The sequence below is a fragment of the Sciurus carolinensis genome, chromosome 2 (assembly GCF_902686445.1).
Source record: "Sciurus carolinensis chromosome 2, mSciCar1.2, whole genome shotgun sequence".
Taxonomy (NCBI): Eukaryota; Metazoa; Chordata; class Mammalia; order Rodentia; family Sciuridae; genus Sciurus; species Sciurus carolinensis.
Genome location: NC_062214.1, coordinates 125,527,665 through 125,540,659, shown reverse-complemented (window position 1 = coordinate 125,540,659; position 12,995 = coordinate 125,527,665). Strand labels below are relative to the sequence as shown.

Genomic DNA, 12,995 nt, shown 5'->3' with positions numbered 1-12,995 from the left:
TGTGTCTGAGAGCTTTGACCACATGTCCTTGTGCAGCTTTTCCTGACCAGAAAGGCTGACCTCTTGTACCTGTGGCTACTGAGCTGGAACAACCAAAAGTGGGACCTCCAACTGATTTCTGTCCTTTGAACCTTCTACTTGGATGCTGTTTACTTCTGTCAGAGGAGTTTTCCCAAGAGCCATCTTAGGTTGGAGGCGAAGTCATGTCCCATGTTCACCTTAACAAATAGGCTGGCACTAGAACCTTGCTTGGGTCCTTTCTAGTGTGGGGTTAGTGTGAACCTAGGAACAAGCTCTTCACAGCAGTGAAGGAAGTAGTACTGGTTTGGTCCTCAAGGCTCTTGGGGCCTCACCCTGGGTGGTGTCCTTCACTTTTCTCTTTACCTCAGAAACAGCTGAGGGGTAGCCTAGAGGAGTTTGGGGAGGGAGCTAGGGACAGTGGGTCCTCACCCTGACTGTACATTGCATTTATCTATGGAGATTAAAAACAAAACACAACACTCATCACTCACTTCCTGACTACATGAATCTGAACCACTGGGAGAAGAATGGGAATTGACTTGGAGAATGAGAATCAAGGAAGAAGGAAAAATTAATGCTGAGGAGAATTGTTGGGGGTTCTTGTATCGCAGGAGGTGGGAAGAGCAGTACTTACTTGTCATTGTGCTTCAGAATCCTCTGGGGGGAACTTTAACAACATGCCGATGCCTGGGCTCCACCCAGAGTTTTCAACTTCATTGCTTGGGCTGGCACTCCAGCTCTGGACCAGCTTGCCCAGGGATGCCAGTGTGCAGTCAGGATAGAGGATCTTTGAGCTAAGTGATTAGGCTTGTTCTGATTACAGTTGCTGTGTAGTGATTATTTTGTTAGGTGGTCACCTCAGGTAACCTGTCCAAAGCAGGCAGATCATCAGACTGCCCTGAAAACCCTGTCTCAGATCTGCTTAATCATAACTTCTGGGGGAACCCTGACTCTGCAGGTTAACAAATTCCTCAGGTGATTCTGATACCCACTCAGGTTCAGTTCAAGTCCTCAGACCCTGAACCTATCTGAGCAAATAATATGGATCCAATTCACAGGGACTAGCTGGCTTTGAGAAGGGCACAGAGGGGGTTGTTAATATAAGAACTGCTTAGTACATGGCCTCCTTGCTCCTTCAGAGAGGTCAGAACGACTGCAACTAAGTGCTAACTGATTTCCAGGAAGGACAGCAGGAGGGGTCCAATCTAGTGACCCATAGGGCTTGTACTTGGTGTCTCTTCTTGCCGGAGGCTCTCATCCATGATGTCTGAGTATGCAAAACAGTTCTGTTACCTGAAAAGGAAAAAGAATTTGAGGGCCCTCTACTCTGAGAGAAAGAACAGTACCTCCGGGAGGGTGGTATATCTTGGGTATAGAGAGTATCCCAAATCAGCATTAGAAAAAACCACTGGGGAGAGAAAAGAAGGAAGAAGAAACCTAAAATCTCTGGGTTTGGGCAACAGATAAGAGGCTCTTCCAGAGAGCTTAAATTTGAACTTTCCGAGGAAACAGCAGTGGAAGAGTGTTCTAGAGGTCTCAGGCATTCACAGCCTGAGCGTACCAGATAAGGGGCTTGGCTGTTCTCCCTGAACAGCCAATTGAGTGTTCAGTGAGCCTCTGACTATACACAGACCAAGCCAAATATAAAGATTGCTGTTTTTCTGAGCAACATGTGATAAACAAGCTTGCTATCCTTCTGCTGATTACTGTAGGATGAATGATGTCACTACCCAGAAAATGTCTGAGATCTGTCGCTGATGACGTTGAAGTTCAAGATAGTAAACTGAATTTGACACGAAACCATTCATCTCTCTCTGTCAGTTGAAAGCTATGTATATGAAAGAATAAAGAATGAAGACCAGAATATCGATTGTCTAGAAAGATGGACTTGGGGCATGTTTCATAGTGATTAGGAGGGCTGTGTTTATTAAGGCTTAAAACAAATTTTAGAGGCAAGGAGAAAAATGCAGAGATAAAAGAAAAATCTTAATATTTTGGAGGCTGTTAGGTATTACATAGCAAGAATAATAAAGGTGAAGGAGTTAATCAGTAATGCGTTTGGAGAAAAAAGGATAGAAGATCAGGAATGAAGTTTTGGACTCATATCTACAACATTACAAATAAGGCTAATAAATATATTAGATTTTCAATGCATGGAGAAACAATTTCATAGCTAGTATGATATTTGATTAGAATATGATACTGAAAGAGGATACTTTGTTCAAAAGGGATAGATTTGCTAGAACTGGGATGTAATATATCAAAGAGAGATGGACTTGTATGAGAATCTGGTTGTTGCTTTCCTCCTGACAAGGTCACCCAGGGCCTTGTGCATGTTGGATAGCAGTTCTGCCATTGAGTGCTACATCCATAGCCTCTTTACAAAATTTTTTTTTTTTATTTTGAGTGTGGCGCATTGGCACACGCCTGTAATCCCAGTGGCTTGGGATGGCAAGTTCAAACCCAGCGTCAGCAACTTAGACCCTCTCTCTAATTAAAATATAAAAAAAGGGCTGGGTTGTGGCTCAGTGATTAAATGCCCCTGGTTCAATGCCTGGTACAAAAAATTTTTTTTTTCTGAGAGCAGATCTTGCTAATTTGCCTAGGCTATCCTCGAATTTGTGATCTTCTTACCTCAATTTTACAGGCATGTGTCACCATTACCTGACTCAATATCTTGGTATACTAAAATTTCCCTTTCTTTGCGGTCAAAAGAATCCAAATGTTTTAGATGTATGCCTGTAATCCCAGCTACTGGGGAGACTGAGGCAGGAGGATCACAAGTTTGTGGTCAGCCTGGGCAACTCCAGGAGACCCTGTCTCCAAAAAAAAAAAAAAAAAAAAAATGTGGGGATATAGCTCAGTGGTATAGCACTTATCTAGTATGTGTGAGGCCCTGGGTTTTATCCTTAGTACAAAACAAACAGACAGACAAAAAAACTAAGACCTTCCTTCTTTATTTTCCAACATCCGTAATGAATACTACACCTAATACTGCTTTCAGGTCCCTGCCTAAAGGGAGGGTTTCCTTTTACACCTGAACAGAAGTCTTTCCTCTGTCACTGAAGAGATGCAGCCCTTATCTTAGAAGGTACACAGATGCTAGCCTCTGTTAATTCTAATGTGCTCACCATGGAGAGAATAATTATTAACATGGTGCTGTTGGAGGGCTCTTATGTTCCATTTAGGACACTTTCCTTTCAGGAAATAGTACATGAAAATAAATTCACATCCTGAGGGATGAAGCATGATAAAGAGAACAGGATAAGATAAGAGTAGAAACTAGTAGAAGTCTTATAATTGTGGTCCTATGTTGTATACTGTGGGGGTTTCTGCCATGCCCCACATGGATGAGAAAAGGGTTAACTGCCAGAGGACAATGCTGACTATAAACCAATCAATTACCCATAAACTTATCTAATCAATAAATACTCAAGAGCCCATACTCTAAAAATGAGAGGGGGCATGATGGATTGGGCCATACCAGATCTGGCCTCTAACAACATGGAGTAGCCCACCACCCCTTTATGTATAGTCACACAGGTAAAGGGGCCTGGACCTGGAGGGGCTTCTGTGATAAACAGGATGGGGTGGAGTTTGGGGAGCCATTTTGCTCAGGGAAACTATCATATAACCAGACAGTGAATCACTCCCACACAGGTGATCTGGGACAATCCTTCATAGCTGCCATTTCCTGGGAGTCCGGCCTTAGTGTCTCATGGCTTAACCAAGTCTGATTCTGCTAGATAAGGATGGCTCCCCACAGCACACCATCAAATCAGAAGATATAAATATTTTGCTTTCCTGATTATAAAATTTGTACAAAAGGGAAAATAGTCATGATGGAAGGTCAGCTTTGAGCATCTTTTGCAAGAGTTGCTTTCATTCTGTTAGAAGTGGTACCTCTATATATTTAAAAAAAAAAAAAGAATTTATTATGGAAAACTAAAAACACATACAGAAGTAGAGTGAATCATGAGATGAACTTCTGGGGTTCAAAAACCAATATAAATAATTGACATCATTGTTTTATATATGCTCCCATTCATCCCTTACTTACCCCGTTGGATTATTTAAAACAAATCTAAGGTATTATTACCATTTGACTTTTAAAGGCTTCAGTGTGAATTTTTAAAGAATAAGACTTATTATTTGGTGCTGAGAATTGAACCTAGGGCCTCATGCATAGGAACTTATTATTATTTTTTTTTAACATAATCAGGTAAAATGTGGAATCCTTGTGAGGAAGTGACTATGCTTGCTGAATTTGTGTCTCCTAGAAAAAGAAATTCTGGGTTTCCTCAGAGTTGTATTCTAATTTTTGGGCAAAGAGATTACGAAAATCTCAGGGAAAAGAACTATAATCTCATAGCTAAAGATGTAAACAACAAAACAAAACAGAAGATTTTAAAAAAGAAATTCTGATAAAATAGTTGAAAATAATCTTATTTAGAAGAATAGGAGACATCCAAAGAAACCAGTGTGATTGAAGAAGGTGCTTTTTTGATGAACTTAGATTTTTAGAAACAAGATTCATGAGAGATGTTTAGAGATTTAGCCAAGGCTAAATGCAGGTATGTCCCAGAACTGCTAGAAGAATGTCTAGAGGTTGATGCCCAGCAGGGACTGAGTTCTAAAGAAGTGACTGAGGACAATAAAAGACTCTGAGGGGCATGCTCATATGAGAATGGTAAGCCAGGGATGTACATTCTGGGACAATTGGTTCTAAGATAATAGATGGGAGAAAGGAAGAGGCCATAGGTTTCATTTTCTCTTTACAGTTCTCTATCAAGCAGGAAGATTGCTCACCTAAAAAGGATTCGGTAAAGTGGTTAGGCCAATGAAAAGAGCAAAACAAAGAGAGTTGAGGACTAGTAGTAAAGCATGTCATTGCCTTAATATTTTTAACTACCTAGTTGCAGACAAGTGGACAGAATTTATAGGTAGATGAGATCACAGAATCACTCACTACTAGGTATCTTCAGGATTCTGGAGAGCAGGAAGGGTGTGTAAAGGAAGTGGCTGAAAGATGTATTAGTTTCCTCTTACTGCTGTAACAAGTTACCCCTGATTTATTATTATTTTTCTTTTTTTATTTGTTCATTTTAGAATGTATTTTGATATATCATACATACATGGAGTATAACTTCTTACTTTTGTGGTTGGACATGATGTGGAGTTAAGCTGGTCATGTATTCATATATGAACATAGGAAAGTTATATCCAATTTATTCTACTGTTACCGCTGATTTAATGACTTAAAATAACATGTATTTATTATCCTACAGTTTTGGAGCTCAGAAGTCTGAAATGGATCTTACTGGTTTAAAGACAAGGTGTCATTAGAGCTGTATTCTATTCTGGAGGCTCTAGGGTAGAATCAGTTTTCTTGCTGTTTCCAGCTTTTAGAGGTTCATGGCCCCCTTTCATCTTCAAAACCAGAAATAACTGGTAGAGTCTTTGTCATATTGCATCACTCAGTCTTTGACCCTTCTGCTTCCATTTTCCATCTTTCCATTGGGCCTGCCCTATTTTAAGGTCATGTGACTAGCAATCTTAATTCTGTTTACAAATTTAATTCTCCCTTGCTGTGTAATATAATATGGTTTACTGGTTCCAGGTTTTGAATGTTGACCTCTTGGTGTATACATGTGCAGGGATTATTCTGGCTACCACAGTGATAACCCAGCCTTGAAAAATGTAATTTCTGAACACTTTGGACTGATAACTCAAAGTTGATTCTTGCCCAGATTCTAGGCTTGTTGGTTAAACACCATTAGTAAAGTGTAAGAAATGGAAAGGAAGATCTTTAGTAACCTGTATGAATTCGCTGAGAACAAGCCATGCGAAGCTACTCTCTTTTGGGGGTTTAATTTTAATTTTTTTCTGTATAAGTAGTGTAATATACAGAAGGCCCAGTGTAGGGGGGTTCGGCCATGTCCAGTGTGGATGAAGGAAGGGATTTCTGTCGGAGGACAGTGCTGGCTATAAATTAATTACTAATAAACTTATCTAATCAGTAAACACAAGAGCCAATAATCTTTTTAAATAGAAGGGGATGTGATGGATTGGGCCATACCAGATCTGGCCTCCAACAAGCTGGAGGAACCCACCTTAAACTTTATTTGTAGTCACATAGATAAAGCGGCCCAGACTGGGAGAGGGGCTTCTTCTGTGAGGAACAGGATAGGGTGGAGTTAGGGAAGCCATTTGCTGAGAGAATTAGCATTTCCTCAGGGTTGAGCCACCTCTGTACAGGACCGCCTACTCCCCGGCTGCCTGAAACAGTCTCTTATGACTGCCGTTTCTGGAAGTCAGACCTCTCCATCCCATGGCTCAGCCAAGCCTGTCTCTGCTAAACATGGATGGCTCTCCACAGCCCAGTGCATAAATCTTATACTTCTCCCAGTCTCTGTCTCCACAGCCCACACAAAGGGGAATCACTGTTCTGATTTCTAGTAGCATGGATTTGTCTGTATTTATATAAATGAGCATAAACAGCATTCACTCTTTTGTATCACACTTGTTCATTTAATACTTTTGAGATTCATCTGTATTTTTGTCTGTAGTTGTAGATTGTTTATTTTCACTGCTATTTAGTATTCTACCACTGTATAATTTAATATATTCTACTGTTGATGGGCATTTGGGTTGTTTCCATTTTTGACTATTACAGGGTGTTGCTATGAGCATTTCTAGCATAATATTGTATTAATTGCATTGAACAATTTGATAGCATCATAAGGTTGTTAGAGCAGAGACATGTATATACAGAATTCAGAGAGCTTCTTGGAAAACTCATGATAACTTGATGACGAGAATAGATAAAATTCTAGGTTCAAGGATATGGAATAATGACAACATAGAGGAAGTTCTATAGTGATAGACTTTAGGGCTCTGCTGATCCCAACCAATATTTTTGCAATGACTTTTGTGAATACTCAGAAGTTAAGATAATTGAACTTATAGATTTCACAGAATTGAAGAGATCTGAAGCTGGGTGCAATGGTGTACTCCTATAATTGTAGCTACTCAGGAGGCTGAGGCTGGAGGATTGTGAATTTGAGGCCAACCTGGGCTACTTAGTGAGACCCTGTCTCAAAATAAATTTTAAAAAAGGGCTAAAGGGCCAGGAGTGCAGTTCAGTGCTAGAGTACCCCTGGGTTTAATGCCCAGTACCTCCTTGCACCCAAAACAATGGAAACTGGGGATGTGGCTGCTGGTGGACTTCTGGATAAGCATGCACAAGACCTGGGGTTCATTTCCCAGTACTGCACAAAAAAGGGGGGCACAGTTTGAACTAATAATAATATAAAGGGGGAAAACTTATTTGCAATAGATGGGAATGATGCATAAAGACTCACAGAGGAATTACTTAGTACTAAGTTACTAAGGATAAATATAAAGTTCTATATCTGAAATTAAAAAAAAATTGCTTTTAAAGTTTCAGACAGTGGGTAGGAGAGGAGGAACTCAGTGTGAAGTGGGGGAAACAAGTTGTAGTTAATGAATTCAGACTGTGACTCCCCTGTCTGCAACAATATCTGGAGTTCTCTGCATGGGGTCTTGAGTTTCCAGGGAGACCCTGACAGTGAAGTAAATGCAGAGGATAGTCCTGGGATTGTGAGTGGCCTTGAAGCCATAATTGCCCCACAAAGTGTTAAAGAAACTGGGTTTTTAGCCAAAAGAAGGGAAGAGTCAAGTGCACAGGATATTAATCTTCAATGCTAGGAAGGGCCATTATGTGGAAGAGGGTTTAACTTGATCCTGTGTAGCCCCAGAGGAGAGGTCTAGGACAACTGGGTAGAGTTGGCTTAGTGGAAGGGAAAAGTTTGGCTTAGTGGGAGGAAGTGTTATAGATTGTCTTAAAAATGGAATGAGTGTCTACTAAAGTATTGAGGTTTTATACTTCAATATAAAGTATAAAACTTCAATATAAAGTATAAAGTATGAAGCAGAAAATGGGATAAAATAGCAGCTTAAGTTGTGTTTCATTGTTATGTATTTAAAGCTAATGATGCTGGGAGTATTGTGGGTTTAATGTCTTTTTCAGGGACTATTTAGTTTGAGTATCTAAACTAAATCTAGGCATTGATCCAGGGTGGGCCTTCAGGCATTGTTCTTTTCTGGATCAACCTATCTGGATTTAAGTGTAGAGTTCACACTGGGCCCTAGTGGCAGAACTAGACTCCACATTGGGTTTGATGATCCATTCAGAAGCATCTCTTCAGATGTTATAGGAATGACTCTTCACATCTTCTTCTTTCTTCTCCTGGGGTTAAAGCAGGAGTAGAGCTGTACTTGGGTCAAGGGTTTTAGATCATTTAAGGCCATTCTCCTGTGGACTTGGCCCAGTGTTGGGTGAGGATTGAATTGCTCCTAGAGGTAGAAGGGTAAGGCATCTGCATTCTAGAGGTTAGCATGCAGTTGCCTCTATATTATTCTAACCCCATGGTCCCCTTCTGTCTCTGATAGAAGCAGGAGGTTGGGCTCCACTTTAAGACTTATATATTTGACTGGGCTCTGGGGCTTCTGGTCATTTGTATCCTGAGGCAGGGAACAAAGAGCCTGGTCAGCAGTGCTGTCTGCCATATACATTTCCTGCTCCCAGGGCCAGGAGGAAGCTGGGCTCTGGGGAGGTGAGAGCTAGCTCTCTTCAGGCAGTTCCCTCTGCTTCCTGGCTTCTTTTTCATTTGTTTTTGTGGTGTTGGAGATCCAACCCAGGCCCTTGAGCTTGCTAGGCAAGCGTTCTACTATTGAGTCTATAGCCTCAGCACCCATGGTTTCTTTCTATAGAATTTTCTCCCCCAGTCAAATGGATCCCTCGCGCTCAATGCAGAGAACAGCTCAGGACAAGATGGTGGGTCCGTGGCTGAGAAATAAAGCTCAGGAGTAGGGGAGGGGCACTACTAGAGTTAAGAGGAGGGACATAAATGGGTAGGTTGGAAGTAAAGAAGCAGTAGGGACCAAAATGTAAACAATCCCTGTATTCTCATTGCAGAAATTTCTGTAGTAAGGACTGGTGATTGGTTGAATAGCCCTACTCTTTCCTCCTTGCATCCCTGGACAAAGCTGAGAAGAGAACCTTTGTGGCACTCAGCTGCAGACTCAGACTGTGATCTATAACTAGTCTCTTACATTTATTTCAGTTGGGTGTCGTGACCCTGGGTTACTCTGCAGGCTAACCAGGAATTTGTGTTAGGGGATCCTATTCCCCTGAGCTTATGGCAGCATCACTTGTGCTTGGTGTTTCTAGTGGGAACCTGGTTTGTGTTGTGTTTGTAAGCTAGCACAGAGCCTGAAGGAAGTGGTCGAGAGGTTACAGGACGAGGAGAAGAGCATGAGGGCTGCTGAATGGGTGGAGGTGGAAGTCTAGAGGGTAGTAAGGGGTGGATGGCTGACTGAGGAGGGTCAACAGATTTGGCAGATTTGTGGAGGGCAAGATACAGGCACTTTGGTCATTTTGTGGGATGCCTGTGGAGACTGTACACTTGTGTCTTTAATTATTAACTTAGCACTGGGGTGGCCTGGAGTGATGGATGCATTTTGCCCAGCCCTGTGATAAGATTTGGTTGTTTATCATCTTGTTTATTAGGCAGAAAGGCAAGTGTTAGAATTGTACAGCAATGCCCCTTCTCAAGAAGAGCAGAAAACAGGGCAGTAAGTAAAATGAGGGTGAAAGGGAGGGTGAGAGAAAGAAAGATGGACAGTTTTTCTGAAAGGCCAGTCTTTTCTGCTTCTCAGAATGAAGGAGCTGCTGGGCCAGAATGTATGAGGCCAGGACATAACAGAACAGGACTGGCGACACTGAGGGCCATGTACTGCCAGGAGAACTCAGACAGGAAGTGGCTTCTAACTGTGTTGGTGACCTGAAGTAGACAAGTTCCATCACTGGGCCTCCCTTTCTCCACTGTAAGGCAGGGCAAGGCCGAGCTTAACCCTGGAACTCTTGAGAAAAGCGCTGTAAGGTTAAGTACTCCTGTAGTGTTGTAGTTGCTGAGCTGTGAAGGGATTCACTGTGTCACCAAGGTGCTGTCTGCCTAAGAGGCTGGCAGGGGATCTAAGGAACATTCTGATGAGCCTCAGAGTTGTTCTTACTTTCTTCCCCACCACATCCTGGGGCAAGTGACCAACCTCATAGCATATGTGGGCTTCCCTTCTTAACTTTTTTTTTTTGATGGGAAGCGGGAAGGTTCTCTAGGATTATTATTATTGTCTTTTTTTTTTTTTTTTGGTGCTGTGGATTGAACCCACGGCCTTGTGCATGTTCTACCACCAAGCCACACCCCCTATGTCTTCTCTGAGATTCTGATGAAAGCTATGGACTCTTATAAAATGAATATACTTATACAAACATGACACTTTGAAAAATAATTTTAGGTTTTTTTGGAGACCCTAGTTAAGAACCCTGGCTCTTTAAGGATGAGTCATAAACTTTACTGAAGTTCATCTAGGTAAAGCAATTACCTCTACCTCGGGGTAGAAGGATTTGAGGAATGTTATGGCTCTTATTTCTGCATTGTCCATTCAGGAAAAATGCCCTGTCCCCACTCTACAGGAACCGCTCTTTGCTGCAAGAATATTTTTAAGCACACAAAAAGCAGCTGATCTGGCAGGCAGTGGGCAGGAAGTCTGGCCTTCCTCCTAATCCTTGGCAACACATTCTGACCTGCTGGCCCAGATTGAAGTCACAACAGGACTGGGCAAGGTTAACAGTAATGCCACTGAAGCAAAGTGCTGGGTCCTAAAGCCAGACTGTGTGTTTGGCAAGGTGGGTAGGAGGGAGAGAGAGTGACTGCTCCAAGCTAACAGCCAGAACACAGCACTAATCCTGTATAGCTACCAATTGTCTTCCCCTGCTCCTAGTTTGGGTGCACTTTTGTATATAAGCAAATCTGAGATCACTTTGTTTCTGTCTTCTGTATAAGGTGCTGTGGGTGGGGGTCATGGTGGTGCAGTATACACAGGTGCTTAGCAGATGTCTTTGAATGATAATGATGAGGACATTCTTTGGTCAGAGTTTCCCATGCAGAGCAGATCAGAGCCTAAACACATATACTTTCTTTGGTGAAAGGACTCATCTTGGTGACTATTATGGAAAAATTGTTTAGGATTCTAAAGCCCTCTGGGTAGGAAGGGCCAGTCACCAAACAGTTTTATTTTTCTTTCAGGTCTCTTAACCTTCATTAACTGTGCCTATGTCAAGTGGGGAACCTTCGTACAAGATATTTTCACCTATGCTAAAGTATTGGCACTGATCGCGGTCATCATTGCAGGCATTGTTAGACTTGGCCAGGGTAAGAAATAATAGCAGCTAATATTAAGTATTTTCTATAAGACATATTACTCTTAGTATACACTTTTTACATTATCTCATTTAAATCTCCAATAACCATGTTTGGTACACACTGTTATTATTCCCTTTTTATAGATGAGGAAACATGTAAGTATTTGCCTAAGTTTGTAGTGGTAAGTAGGGGACCTAAAATTTGTACCCAAGCAGAATGACCCCAAAGCCTGTTCTTTAAGTTCTGTGCTTGCTGCCTCCCAGATGAGGCTGATCTTGGCAAAAGGACTGACAGCCATACCCTGAGAGTTGGCTTTTATGGTTTTTGAACCTAGTGCTGTTGATTTGATGGTTCTGCCCTTGGAAGTGGGCAAGGTCAGAAATGAGCTTCTTGTACCCACTTTTCTCTGGTTTCCAGGTATAAACCCACCCTACAACTACTCTGTTGAGCCGGGCATATTGAGCCTTGTCCTTCTAGCCCATGTCAGCTGTGTCTGGTGTTAGAAAGGGGATAGGAATCAGGCAGACTAGAGCAGAACAGAACAGAACACCATTCCTCTTCTCTACCCCTTCTGTTCCATGGTGGTTTTTTTATCCTAGAAAGCTGGGCTTTTCTGTCAAGATCCCCATCCATGCCATTGTCTGCATTCCATTCATCTCTGTAGATGTCTGTCTTCTGTTCCGTGTCCTTCACTGTTACCCTTGCTGCCAAAGGTGTTCTGAGTCACTTATTTGCTCTTACTGCCATATTTTTCCACTACTTTATTGGATCATCTTGACATTGAGTAGGCCACTAATACTTCTACTTCCCATTGTTCTCGGATTCTAGGAGCCACAACTAACTTTGAGAATTCCTTTGAGGGTTCATCATTTGCAATGGGTGACATTGCCCTGGCACTATACTCAGCTCTGTTCTCCTACTCGGGCTGGGATACCCTCAACTATGTCACAGAAGAGATCAAGAATCCTGAGAGGTAGGTGCCTTACCACCAACTTGCCACACCAATGATAGTCGTCATTCATTGAGCTCTTATCATGTGTAAGACTGCATGCCACAACTGCCTGTGGGTGAATTTCATCAGCCCTATTTTCATAGATGGGAGGCCTGAGGCCCTAACATAACTTGTCAACGATCTCACTAACAGAGCTAAGATATGAACTTAAGTATGCTTTCTAAATTCTTTTTACTTTTTATTACTCAAAGAAGCTTCATTTTTAAATTTAGCTTTTTGACTCTGTGCTTGTGCCTTCAACACTGTAATGATTTTCTGTTCCTCAGTAAGGAAAGCATGCTTGATCTTGTCACAGACACATTTAGCACTTATGGAACCACCAGAGGCTCTGCTGACATGGTTTTTTTAATTTTAGACAATCTCATAAGAACTTCAGGTCTTGCTGGGTGCAGAGGTGCACATCTGTAATCCCAGAGGCTCAGGAGGCTGAGACAGGAGAATTGCTAGTTCAAAGCCAACCTCGGCAACTTAGCAAGTCCCTAAGCAACTTAGTGAGATCCATCTTTAAATAAAATATAAAAAGGGCTGGGAATGTGGCTAAGTGGTTAAGCACTGCCCCTGAGTTCAATTCCCAGTACCAAAAACAGAAACAACAAAAAAAGAACAAACCCCTTGAAGTCTACCTGGGAACACAGCACATGCAGATTTTGGTACTTTCCCAACCATCTTTGTAT

At 41.9% G+C, this 12,995-nt stretch overlaps 1 protein-coding gene across 5 annotated transcripts in view; it reads left to right on the top strand.

Annotated features, from left to right (window-relative positions):
• Positions 1-12,995, top strand: part of Slc7a7 (solute carrier family 7 member 7) — a 50,440-nt gene that overhangs the window by 30,637 nt on the left and 6,808 nt on the right. For all 5 annotated transcript variants that reach the window (XM_047537857.1, XM_047537855.1, XM_047537841.1 and 2 more), the window contains exons 3-4: positions 11,193-11,318; positions 12,138-12,282. In XM_047537857.1, coding sequence (XP_047393813.1) covers positions 11,193-11,318; positions 12,138-12,282 — 271 coding nt within the window. The remainder of the gene's footprint in view (positions 1-11,192; positions 11,319-12,137; positions 12,283-12,995) is intronic.